This window comes from Gopherus flavomarginatus, chromosome 6, assembly GCF_025201925.1.
Source record: "Gopherus flavomarginatus isolate rGopFla2 chromosome 6, rGopFla2.mat.asm, whole genome shotgun sequence".
NCBI classification, from domain to species: Eukaryota; Metazoa; Chordata; order Testudines; family Testudinidae; genus Gopherus; species Gopherus flavomarginatus.
This window is the reverse complement of record NC_066622.1, coordinates 127,202,291-127,215,119: the sequence shown is the minus strand read 5'-3', so window position 1 is coordinate 127,215,119 and position 12,829 is coordinate 127,202,291. Positions and strand designations below refer to the sequence as shown.

At 46.1% G+C, this 12,829-nt stretch overlaps 1 protein-coding gene across 5 annotated transcripts in view; it reads left to right on the top strand.

Moving 5' to 3' along the window:
- ATRNL1 (attractin like 1) overlaps positions 1 to 12,829 on the top strand; it is a 1,010,697-nt gene that overhangs the window by 152,732 nt on the left and 845,136 nt on the right. For all 5 annotated transcript variants that reach the window (XM_050958929.1, XM_050958927.1, XM_050958928.1 and 2 more), the window contains exons 6-7: positions 857 to 1,031; positions 7,286 to 7,373. In XM_050958929.1, the coding sequence (XP_050814886.1) occupies positions 857 to 1,031; positions 7,286 to 7,373 (263 nt within the window). The remainder of the gene's footprint in view (positions 1 to 856; positions 1,032 to 7,285; positions 7,374 to 12,829) is intronic.

Genomic DNA, 12,829 nt, shown 5'->3' with positions numbered 1-12,829 from the left:
TTGCAATAAACAGCTACCCAAATGTTAGAATAAGGTGTTTTTTTCCTGCTAAAACAGTAGATTTCTGAGTGTTGCTTTTGGCAGCTCTGTAGAAGAATCTATAAAATATTTTATATTCAACTCTGTTTTTTTTCACAAAGCACTCTGTGCTGCATTTTCCTCTCAAAAACGTGCACTATGGCACTGGCAAACACTAAAATTTGTTTCCCCAGATGTAACATAGTATAATATCAGAGGGGTAAGCAGCAAAGAGTCCTGTGGCACCTTATAGACTAACAGACGTTTTGGAGCATGAGCTTTCGTGGGTGAATACCCACTTCGTTGGATGTCCGACGAAGTGGGTATTCACCCATGAAAGCTCATGCTTCAAAACGTCTGTTAGTCTATAAGGTGCAACAGGACTCTTTACTGCTTTTATAGTATAATATATACTGTAACATCATGTACTGAAGTGTTATGTACCTTGATATAAAATTACCCAGATTAGACCAAATAGTAGTATGATTTTTCTCCATGGTAATGTATAGTATACCCTTTGCTACCCTTTTATGACTAAACAGCATCTGAAAATTTGGTATGTCTTCCTTTCATTTTGTGATTCATACAGTATTCTTTTCTGTGTCGAATGCAGAAATCTACCTTTTCTTCCTTGAGCAAATATAACATTTTTAATGTCAGTGGCTTTCCTTGTTATCTAAATTATGCCTCAAGCTTCTGATAAACATAAAATCAGCATACTGTCAAAATGAGCAATCTTGACATCTATAATTAAACCATTCTAATTTCTATAGTGTAGAGCTTTTAATACCTTTACCTAACAGACTATACAACTTACATATGTTTGTTTGTAAAACAGGCCCTGATTGTTCTTTGAAAGTTCCTTCCACGGAGTCTTACTGGATTCTACCAAATGTGAAGCCATTCAGTCCTTCTGTAGGTCGGGCTTCTCATAAAGCAGTTCTACATGGAAAATTTATGTGGGTGATTGGTGGATATACCTTTAACTACAGTTCATTCCAAATGGTATTAAAGTAAGTGATTCCCCCTTTGTTATTCTTTGTGGAATTGATCTTTGCTAGGTAAATAACATTCCATTGAATTACTGTCCTACATTTGCATGAAAGCTTTATCATCTATTTTAAAGGAATCTTATTAATTAACATTTTCTGTGATCTAATCATATTTTTTTAATAGCTGAGAATTAAAACAATGTTAACAATATTAGTTCATGACACTGGCACTTTTTTATAACAGTTGCTGTTAATCTTTTGTGCTCTAAAATATTTAGGATATTTGCAGTGTGACAAAATACTCTCACTTGAATGTATTGTTTGTAAATATTATACCTAGAATGCTTTTTGCAATGTATGTTATATTAAAATAGACTTATTATAATTAATGTTAATATGAATTTACTTGCTATTTTATTATTTATATAGCTTTCCAAAGTTCTCTAAGAAAGATAGGTTGCTGTCCTGAAAAACTTGCAATCTAAATAGAAAAATAAATCAGACATGGGGTGGAGTAATACATATAACATGCAAATATCTTTTTTCACCAATTTTTGCATAGCTTTCTTTGCACTCCTCGTCTCTCTTTTGTCATCTGTCCTCAATCCACGCCTTCCTCCTTAGTTATATCCCTTCTTTCCTAATTCTGTCTTTCTGTTCTTTTATCCCCTTTCCACTCTTAGCAGACTTCATTATGTTAAGTCCTGAATGCCCTCAACTCCCATTGAAGTTAATAGGAATTAAGGTCAACCCCACAGGAAGTGCTCAGCACTTCATAGGATTGAACTAACATTACTTGGGCTAAGAGGTAATGGTTTACTACATGAGGATGTTAATGTGAAAAAAAGGAGTTAGCCAGTCAGAAATTTTAATGAGACCTATTTTGCCAACTCTCATGATTTTATTTCAAGTCTCGTGATATTTGATGTTTTTCTTAAAACACCAACTTCCGGAGTCAAGTGATTATGTGATAAATTTGGCTTTTATTTAAAAAAAATACATTTCTGGCCCCCCTGGTTGCAGGGACAGCCTCCCTCAGATCCAGCCTATTGGCCATATTGGATACCCTGGTCACAACCCTCCCCTCAAAACCCACACTTGCTGTGAGGGCTCCTTTGCCTGCATCACTCTTAAGAGATCCTTCTGGCAGGTGTTTGGGTCTGGTGGTAGAGGAGGAACTCTTTTTTAGTCCAGTACCAGCAGTGCTGCCATAACTAGCAAGATTTCCCTCTTCATCTCTGCATGAGGCGGTGATTACAGCATCTCCTTTCCCACCGAATGAGTTTAGAAAATTGTGGATTGTCAGAGGGGAACTCCAAATTCCTCTGGGAGAGATTCAAGACCTCCCCAACACAAGTTGCTAGATATATCCTCCACACTTTGGGACTGGTGAGAATTTCATTACCGATTAACAAAGCTATTCTGGAGCCTTCTAGCACAGTGTGGCACAGCTACCCCTAAAGGGGCTGAAAAGTTCTACTACATTCCTGCCAAGAGTTCTGAGTTTCTTTTATCTCACCCTCCTCCAAACTTCTTTGTAGTGCAGGCTGAGACTGAATGTGCCAAACAACGACATCCTCTATCCACACCAGCTGATGAAGAGGGCAAACATCTGGACCTTTCGAGAGACAAGGTATTTTCTTCTTCTAACCTGCAATTCAGGACAGTGAATTATTAGGCATTACTAGCCAAACACGGCTTCCTGAATTACAGTAAATTCAAGGAATTTACTGATAGCCTGCCACAGCACACCAGGCTTATTTCTGGGGCATATTGAAGAAGAGAAGCTGGTGGCCAGAACAGCCTTTCAACTGGCAGTGGATGCAGCAGATACCTCCTCCAGGGCCATGTCTATGGCCATAGTCGTGTAGGGAGTCTTGGCTCTATTCTTCTGGTTTCCCCAGGGAGGCACAGAACACTATTGAAGACCTCCCTTTCAATGAATCTTTTTAACCAGAAGATGGATGAATTGCTGCATACACTTGAGGATTCCAGGGCCACCCTTCGCGCGCTGGGCATCTACACTCCTGCCCTGAAGTGAAAATTCCACTGCCAACTACTCACTCGGTGCTATAGGTCTCCTCAATTCTATTCTGAGACTTAGAGTCTCTGAGGAAACATCAAAAGACACAGAGGTCTTGCCTCCCAGGGCCCCCCCCACAGGCTTCGATGTCACAGCTGCAACCTCCAGCCAAGAGGAATTTCTGATGCGCGCCTGAGAGCAGCCAACCGCTGTGTCTACCAGCTCACAACCCTCCTACTCCTTTTGGGGGTCATTTAGCACTCTTTTGCAGTGCTAGGAATACAATAACAATGGACAGATGTGTGTTGAACATCATCCACCATGGGTATACGATCGAGTTTATCATTCTAACTCTTCCAAGGCCCTCCTCCCTGACCTCTTCAGGGACCACTCGTACAACAGCATTCTCGCTCAAGAGGTGAACTCCTTCTTTCAAAGGAGAGTGGTAGAACATGTTCCCCCAGAATATCAGGGAACAGGATTCTACTTATCTTACTTCCAGTTAGCTAAGAAGAAAGGAGTGGACCAGTCCTCAATCTCTGGCACCTCAGTTGCTTCATCCACAAGCTCAAGTTGCATAGTGATAGTGATGCCTAGAGAAGGGCATGTAGTATATGGCTCTCGATACGAAGGATGCTTACTTTCACAATGTTATCTGCCCCACAGACATTTCCTGAGATTCACAGTGGGTACCCACAATTTCCAGTACAGAGTGCTCTCATTTGGTATAGCCACCACGCCCAGAGTATTCATCAAAGTTATTTCCATCATAGTGGCTTATGTCAGATGTTATGGTGTCTTCATGTTTCCATATCTTGATGACTGGCTCCTATTCGTAGGACCCAGGCAAGAATCCCAGGTGTCAACCTCCATGTTACTCAACCTTCTTTCTTTCCTCAGAGTCAGCATCAATGTCCAGAAATCTATCATAGACCCCACACAGTCTTTGGACTTCATAGAAGCTACTTTAAGTTCAGTCACAGTATGAACTTCTTTACTAGCAGACGGGGTCCAGGCAATGATCAACATCATAACTCACATCATGAACTATCCATATGTACCAGCCAGGACTTGCCTGTCCCTCCTCAGCCACTTGGCCTCATGTATCTACGTGATCCCCTTTGCACAACTTCACCTTTGCTGCTTCCAGACATGGCTCCAGTCTGTTTACTTGCCAAACCACCATTCCATGGTTTCCATGCTGATAGACCCTGACAAGGTGCTATCATCCCCCAATGGTGGATAGATGCACGTCATGTATGTTTAGAATTTCCTTTTCTTCCTCTCTCCCCAGACAAGATGATTATCACTGATGAATCTTTGGGCTGTGGGAAGGAGTGGACTTCACCTCAACAGTCACCTGGCTCAAGGAGAATGGACTCCCAGAGAATCCAGGATGCACATAAACATCCTGGAACTTTGAGTTGTGAGAGAAGCATGCCAGTCCTTTCGTCCTTTCATCCGCTTGCACCATATTCTTATCATGTCTGATGTAGTAGGGACACAGTGGTCCCTCCCCCTCTGGTCTGGAGGGAGGCCACCCCCCTCAGTATGTCACCAGGATCACAGCCTACTGTTGGAGGAATTAGCAGAGTAGGTGCAGTGTCCCGGCCTTTTTGACAGGGTTAAGTCCAAATGGTCAAGAGGCCCTAGGCAAGTTAGAGCTGATAAGCAGTCTATAGCACTAACCCTTAGGCAGGGGAGCGCTGGCAAGCCGTCTACAGCACCGATCCCTTAGGCAGGGGAGTGCTGGCAAGCCGTCTACAGCGCCGATCCCTTAGGCAGGGGAGTGCCGGCAAGCTGTCTAGAGTGCTAATCCCTTAGGCAGGGGAGGGCTGGCAAGCACTTGCCACGTGGCCTATGACAGGGACACTGCCACCCCAAGGGTAGGGGAACGCAGGCTTACCCGACTCCACTGTGTTCCAGCTCAGGGCCCTAACAATGGCAGGGTGTCCCACTGCTGGGTCAGCAGGGATCCTCTCGCAACATACTGGCTGGCTGTTAAGCCACAGCACCATCAAACTAAACCCCTGGGCTACTTCCTACCAGAGTTCCAGATCCAGCTCCGTGGTCTCCGGTTCATCAGGGTATTTAGCTGCTGGTAGTCCCACCAGCTCCAGCTCCTTCTCAGCCTCAGCTTCTCCAGGTCCAGGCCACCATCTGGCTCGATTGCAGGGTCTGCGGGCAGCAGCAAGCAAGACATGTCTGTCTCCTTCTCTGGCTCAGCCTCCACTGGGCTGGGAGCTCCACCTTTTGTACTTCCTGCGCCGCCTCTCAACTTCTGATGAGAGGGCCAGGCCCAGCTGGACACTGCCCAGCTGGGCAGAGATAGTTGTCCCATCTCCTCTGGCTAGAAGAGAGGCCACACCGCCTCACTACATCTGACAACACCACCGCTGTTTTTTTACATCAACAAACAGGGAGGGATGAGTTTATCTGCATTATGCACAGAGGTGATCAATCTCTGGAATTGTTACATTAACCACCGAATACTCTTGTCTGCAGCCTATGTACCTGAGACACAGAATGTATTTTCAGACTCACTCAGCAGACATTTTGTGATAACCAGGAGGGGGAACTTCACAATTTGGTAGTACATGACATCTTCACTCAGTGGGAGATTCCTGCCAGAAATCTATTCACTTTGCAAGTGATCAACAAATGTGCAACATACTGCTCCAGGGGAGCCCTCAGCCACCACAGGATGATGCCCTCCTACACCCATGGTAGAACCAACTCAACTGTGTCTTTCTTCCGCTACTGCTTTACCTTGAGTACTGTACAAGATTCGATGAGACAGAGTGATGGTGGTGGAAGGAGGCATGAAAAAGTGAGTTAAAGTACTAAGAGAAACAATGTGAGTTTCTAGGACTAAAGTTATACTGTGGGCCAAATTGTGCTGTGAGTTATCTCAGTATATATTGGAAATAATTAGAGTCGATAAGGTTACTCTCCATTTATGCCTGCATCACTCAGAGAAGAATTTGTCTCTTTTGTTTTTTCAGTACTGGTGCTTAGTATGTTTAAATTAGAATATTTATGTCATGTAATATTTTGTAATTCAGTTTTATCAAGAATGACTTATATTGATCACAAGGCTGCATGGGTAAAAACTTCTCACATTCCAGATGCTAGTTCCTTTTGATGCTGATGTTTGCTTGAAATAATAAGAGGATTTTGGTTCCAAAGGTGATAGTGGAAGTGATTTCTCTGCTGTTTTCACAGGCAGGAAGGAAAGGACTACTTAACAGCTGGTGGGAGTGCTAATTAGAATCAAATTATAACTTTGTTCACCTGTCTTGGCAAGAGATATATGCTTAAAACAATGGTTCAAGGTTTCTTGAAATAAATGAAAGCTGATTGTCCAAGAAAGGAATTTTCTTGGCAAAATCAGTATATTAAGGAAATTTGGAAAATTCAATAAAAATGTAGTATATGTATAGCAGTGTTCATCCCAAAACATTTTACAAACTACAGGCCAATACTCCAATGTGCTGTGACTGTTCTGTACTACTCTGTTGGCACAAAGTAGGCCTAAAGCTGACCCTTTAGCATCTGGTACAATTTTTTATAGTCGCCATTAGGAGAGAAGCTGGAAAGCAAAGTGGCTTAAAGCTGCTTTTGCCCCAAGCGTCTCCCTCCTTCCCCACAGTTTATTGGCTGGACCATAGAATTTGACATGATATATACAAAGTAATTGCTTCACTCCATTCGTAAAATATCTCTAAGGTAGAATACCATAGCTATTTAACAGTGCACATCAGCACTGCACACGTGTTTTAGATTGCATTAAGTTCAGGCCTGGATGGTAAAATGAGGAAAGGAACTTTGACTTCAGGTAACTTTCCTTTTGGATACAAGCAAAGAATGCATCTTCTTTTTTGAAAGACATGCTGTATGTTTTAAATATTGTAATAATACTGTAAACATACTATTGTAACAATACTATGCCACTATTAAACATATTTGTATGCATTAATTAACAGGATATGAATCATGAAATACAGAGTTGGCTAAATGGATCCTTGTAATCATAATTTTACTTGATGATATATGCCTATAAAATGACATTTTTCTGATTTTCACAATTCCATACTAGAATATTGAAGCCCAAAACAAGATAAAACATTCAGAAAAATAGGGATTTTATGTCTAGTATGTATAATGCAAGAAAACTGCATGTCCAAAAAGTGTCCAAACCCAGCATTTTGCTCTAGATAATAAAATGTTTACTTCTCTGTTTATGTTTTAGCTATAATTTAGACAGCAACATATGGAATGTAGTACCTGTATCAAAAGGACCTCTCCAGAGATATGGACACAGTCTTGCTTTGTATCAGGTTGGAATACTTTTAATATTTTAATTCATTCTTTTATGCACAATGTTAATGATCATATATTGTGCAAATGGCAGTCTGAAGTTGAAAATGTGATTAGCCTTCAATTTTAAACTGTGAGGATAATCTCATTTCTAGTTTTACACTTGTGCCATAGGCTTCTTCAGTCCTTACTTAGAAAGATTGTCATACTATTTCTTAATGTAGATGGTTACTCAGTTTTCAAGCTGACCCTGAGCTCTGAAAACTGAGACTGAGTAAAATAGTACAATATAGGAGCTTATGGTTTTGTGTAATTTGAACTGTTGACGTGAGTGTCATAAACAGATAGCTAAGGGTTAATGTCTCTTTCACCTGAAGCACCTGACCAGAGGACCAATCAGGAAACCGGATTTTTTCAACTTTGGGTGGAGGGAATTTTGTGTCTGAGTCTTTGTTTTCTGTCTGCCTGCTTTCTCTGAGCTTTGGAGAAGTAGTTTCTACTTTCTAGTCTTCTGTTTCTAAGTGTAAGGACAAAGAGATCAGATAGTAAGTTATATGGTTTCTTTTCTTTGGTATTTGCATGAATATAAGTGCTGGAGTGCTTTGATTTGTATTCTTTTTGAATAAGGCTGTTTATTCAATATTCTTTTAAGCAATTAACCCTGTATTTTGTCACCTTAATACAGAGAGACCATTTGTATGTATTTTTCTTTCTTTTTATATAAAGCTTTCTTTTAAGACCTGTTGGAGTTTTTCTTTACTTCAGGGAAATTGAGTCTGTACTCACCAGGGAATTGGTGGGAGGAAGAAATTAGGGGGAGATCTGTGTGTGTTGGATTTGTTAGCCTGATTTTGCATTCCCTCTGGGTGAAGAGGAAAGTACTTTTTGTTTCCAGGACTGGGAACAGAGAGGGGGAGTCACTCTGTGTAGTTTCACCGAGCTTGTGTCTGTGTATCTCTCCAGGAGCACCTGGAGGGGGGAAGAGAAAAAGGATTATTTCCCTTTGTTGTGAGACTCAAGGGATTTGGGTCTTGGGGTCCCCAGGGAAGGTTTTTCAGGGGGACCAGAGTGCCCCAAAACACTCTAATTTTTTGGGTGGTGGCAGCAAGTACCAGGTCCAAGCTGGTAACTAAGCTTGGAGGTTTTCATGCTAACCCCCATATTTTGGACGCTAAGGTCCAAATCTGGGACTAAGGTTATGATAGTGAGAAGTACACTTTTTTTGTTCATTTACTTATTTCAGTTTCACTGTCGTCTTGTTAGCACATGCAGGGCCATAGATGTTTTAAAAAACTAAAATTGCAGTACAGTAGTATGTACTGTAAGATGTATAGGTAAACTGAACTGTCAGTCTTGCTGCTATGGCAGAATCTCTGGAAAAACTGAAGCAAGTCCTAGAGGTGAAAGCTGTTGTGCTACTACCCTGAAGGTAAATTGAAAGACTTTTTTTAAATTAAAAAACCTGTTTAACATTAACAGAATATAGTTGCAAAGTTGATACTTATAATTAAACACAATTTTTAAAATCAGATTTGCTTTGAGACATCTCCAAATTTTAAAGCACCGTAAGGTATTCAGGAAATGCAGTGTAATTCTTTAGGTAGCTTTAAATGTTAGCAATCTTATTGGCTCTTGCAGGAAAAACACAGAACCTTGAATTTAGGTTCTGATGTATAAAAGGGTTTCCAGTTCAGTTGACTTAAGACAAAATGTCCTAACCATTATCTCCTGTCATCACTGCTGTTGGCCAATGTGAACTTTTCAGATAGTGACCACTCTAGTAATAAGTGATTTAATAAATGCTTAAACAAATAATTTAAGGCTTCTAAATTTCACCTACAAATTCTTTTCTTGGGCTATTTCAGTTGCATCTGTCTTAAATGTTCTTTTACCAGCAATATGTAGAAAATTTAAAAAAAGCATTAATTATTGTAATAAAATGAACTTGTTGATAACATAGGGATCTATTTCAACCTTGTTGATAACATAGAGATCTATTATCATTAAGATCTGGACATACAGCCCTTGATGACGATAATGAGAGCTGTACGCACACATCTGAAAAGATATTATTCTTCTTCGAGTGATTGCTCACATCCATTCCAGTTAGGTGTGCGCGCTGTGCGTGCACGTTCGTCGGAAACTTTTTACCCTAGCAACTCCAGTGGGCCGGCAGGTCGCCCCCTGGAGTGGCGCCGCCATGGCGCTCAATATATACCCCTGCCGGCCCACCCGCTCCTCAGTTCCTTCTTACCGCCGTGTCGGTCGTTGGAACTGTGGAGCGCGGCATTGCTGTCCTCCACGTCCCTAGCTCTCCTTGTTAACTACCGTTATCACTACAGTTGTTAGTTAGTCGTTAAGTATAGTTAGTTAATTAGTGTTAGTGTAAATAGTATTGTATATAGTTGTTCGCCGGTCTGGGCTGTAGCCCTTCCCGGCACCCGGCACCGGGCTCATGCCTGGTTCGCCGGGCTTTAAGCAGTGTGCGGCCTGTAAAAAGCCTATGCCAACCAGCGACCCCCACGACGCGTGTCTAAAGTGCCTGGGGGAATCGCACAGGTCGGACAAGTGCCGCATTTGCAAGGCTTTTAAGCCCAGGACAAAGAAGGAGAGAGACCAGAGACTCAGGACTCTCCTAATGGAAGCGGCACTTGACCCAGCAGCTTCACAGGCAGTGATCTCGACGCCGGCACCGGATCGCACCGGCACCGGAAAGACTCCCCGGCACCGACCTTCCCCGGCACCGGGTGCAGAAGCGAGACCATCAACGTCTGCTACTCCAGCCAGGCAGACCCGAATGGACCGCCCGGCATCGACATCGGCCGCGGCGCTACCAGCACCGTCGACTCCGGGCCCGGTGGGTCCGTCGAGTCCGGTACCGCCAAGCTCCCCCATAAGATCTGGGGTTGAGCTATTGGTCCCATCCACTCCGGAGACCTTCGCCTCGGCACGGGACCTTATCGCCCTGACTGAGTCTACTCAGCCGCCACCCCCGGTACCTCCGGTGCGGGTAGCATCTAGGGGCAAGCCCATGATGACGGCACCGTCTCGGGACTCGCGCTCGCGATCGAGGTCCCGACGCCACGGTCGCTCGAGATCCCGCCGCCGCTCGCAGTCCCGGCACCGCTCCCCTCGGCGGCACCGGTCGCACTCGCGGCACCGATCGACCTCCAGACGGTCGTGGTCTGACTCCAGCCGTTGATACCGGCACCGTGACTCTAGGAGCCAGTCTCGCCGTCATTCACCGTGCCGGTCGACCTCCTGACACCGAGCTGGTGGCAGGTCCCGGTCCCGGTCGACCTCCCGGCACCATGTCGGTGGCAGGTCCCGGTCCCGATCCCGGCACCGAAGCAGCGGCCGGTACCGATCCAGATCCCGGCACCGAGACAGAACCCGGTCCCGATCCCGGCGCCGCTATGACTCCCGGTACCGATCCCCGGCACCGAGAAGATCTTCGGTGCCGAACCGCGCAGACTCGTATCAGCCGCGGTCGGCCCCGCCATTGCCTTCTAGACAGCCGTCGGTGTCGTCTCAAGCGGACAGCGTGTATGCGCTGGGCACCGACAGACAGGCGGCATTATTTCAGGACCCTCCGCAACAGGACCAGGGTCCGCAGCAGTGGGGGTTTTGGACACCCTGGGCATACCATCAAGCCCAGGGCCCCCAGCAGCTTCCTGCTAGGCCTACAACGGCGGAGCACAGGGTGCCAGAGGCTTCGTTGTCTCGCCCCCCTCCCTCCCCGGATGGAGAGGAAGGATCGAAGCAGCAAGACCCTGGTCTTGCTCCTGAGACAGAGGCGAGGGCTGAGAGGGACCCCCCACTGGACACTTTCTTGCCAGGGGTCTCCTCATCCTCCTCCCCCGACGAAGTGGTGGCTGGCACTTCCTCCAGTAGCCCTCCTCCGCTAGATCTCAGGGCACACCAAGACCTCCTTAGGCGAGTAGCACAGAATCTGAGCTTGCAAGCCGAGGAGGTCTCTGAGATCGAGGACCCCATCGTCACCATCCTCTCATCTGATGCTCCCACCAGGGTCGCCCTACCCTTCATTAGGACGATCCAGGCCAACGCCAATACAATCTGGCAGTCACCGGCCTCCATCCCCCCTACGGCGAGGGGCGTCGAGAGGAAGTACATGGCCCCCTCCAAGGGCTACGAGTACCTCCACGTCCACCCGACACCGTGTTTCCTGGTGGTACAGTCGGTGAACGAGAGGGAGCGCCACGGACAGGAAGCCCCAGCCCCCAAATCCAAGGAGGCCAGGCGTATGGACCTCCTCGGCAGCAAGGTCTATTCGGCTGGGGCCCTTCAGCTCAGGGTTTCAAATCAGCAAGCCCTTCTCAGCAGATATGCTTTTAACTCATGGGTGGCAGCGGACAAATTCAAAGAGCTGCTGCCACAGGAGGCCCGGCAAGAATTTGCGGCCATTCTGGACGAGGGCAAGAAGGTTGCACGAACCTCGTTGCAGGCCTCTTTGGACGCTGCAGACTCGGCTGCCCGCACCCTCGCCTCGGGGGTAACGATGCGCCGTATCTCCTGGTTTCAGGTCTCTGGCCTTCCACCGGAGCTCCAATACACCATCCAGGACCTCCCGTTCGAAGGCCAGGGCCTGTTTTCAGAGAAGACAGACCCCAGACTCAAAAGTCTTAAAGACAATCGGGTCATTATGCGCTCCCTCGGGATGCACACGCCAGGAACGCAGCGCAGACCCTTCCGGCCACAGCAGCAAGAGCAGCGTAGGCCATACCCCCAGTTCCGCCAACGGCAGGACCTTAATAGGCGCCGTGGCAGGAATGGAAGGCGTAGACATTCGGGGAACCAAGGGGGGCAGAATCAAAGCTCCTCTAAGCCCCCGCCTGGGCCCAAGCCTTCGTTTTGAAGGTGCGCCCGAGGGCGCAGTAGCAGTTTTCCCCACGGATCCTTCCCCCCCCGTTTTCCAACCACCTTTCGTTTTTCCTCCCGGCGTGGACCCAAGTAACATCGGACCGCTGGGTCTTACGCACGGTGCAGACGGGATACCGCCTGCAGTTTATATCATTTCCTCCTTCCCGCCCCCCTTCCTCGTCCCTCTTCAGGGACCCCTCTCACGAGCAATTCCTTCGACAGGAGGTACAGACGCTCCTCAACAAAGGAGCTATAGAGGCGGTTCCGGAAAACGAGAAAGGCAAGGGGTTTTATTCCCGCTACTTTCTGATCCCCAAGGCCAAGGGAGGCCTCAGGCCTATCCTCGACCTGCGAGAGCTCAACAAATACCTAGTGAAGTTGAAGTTCCGCATGGTATCCCTGGGGACCATTATCCCATCCCTGGATCCGGGAGACTGGTACGCCGCCCTCGACATGCAGGACGCTTATTTTCACATTGCCATTTGGCCACACCACAGACGTTTCCTTCGATTCGTGGTGGGCCGCCTTCACTGCCAATTTGCAGTCCTCCCATTTGGCCTTTCTACGGCTCCGAAGGTATTCACAAAATGCATGG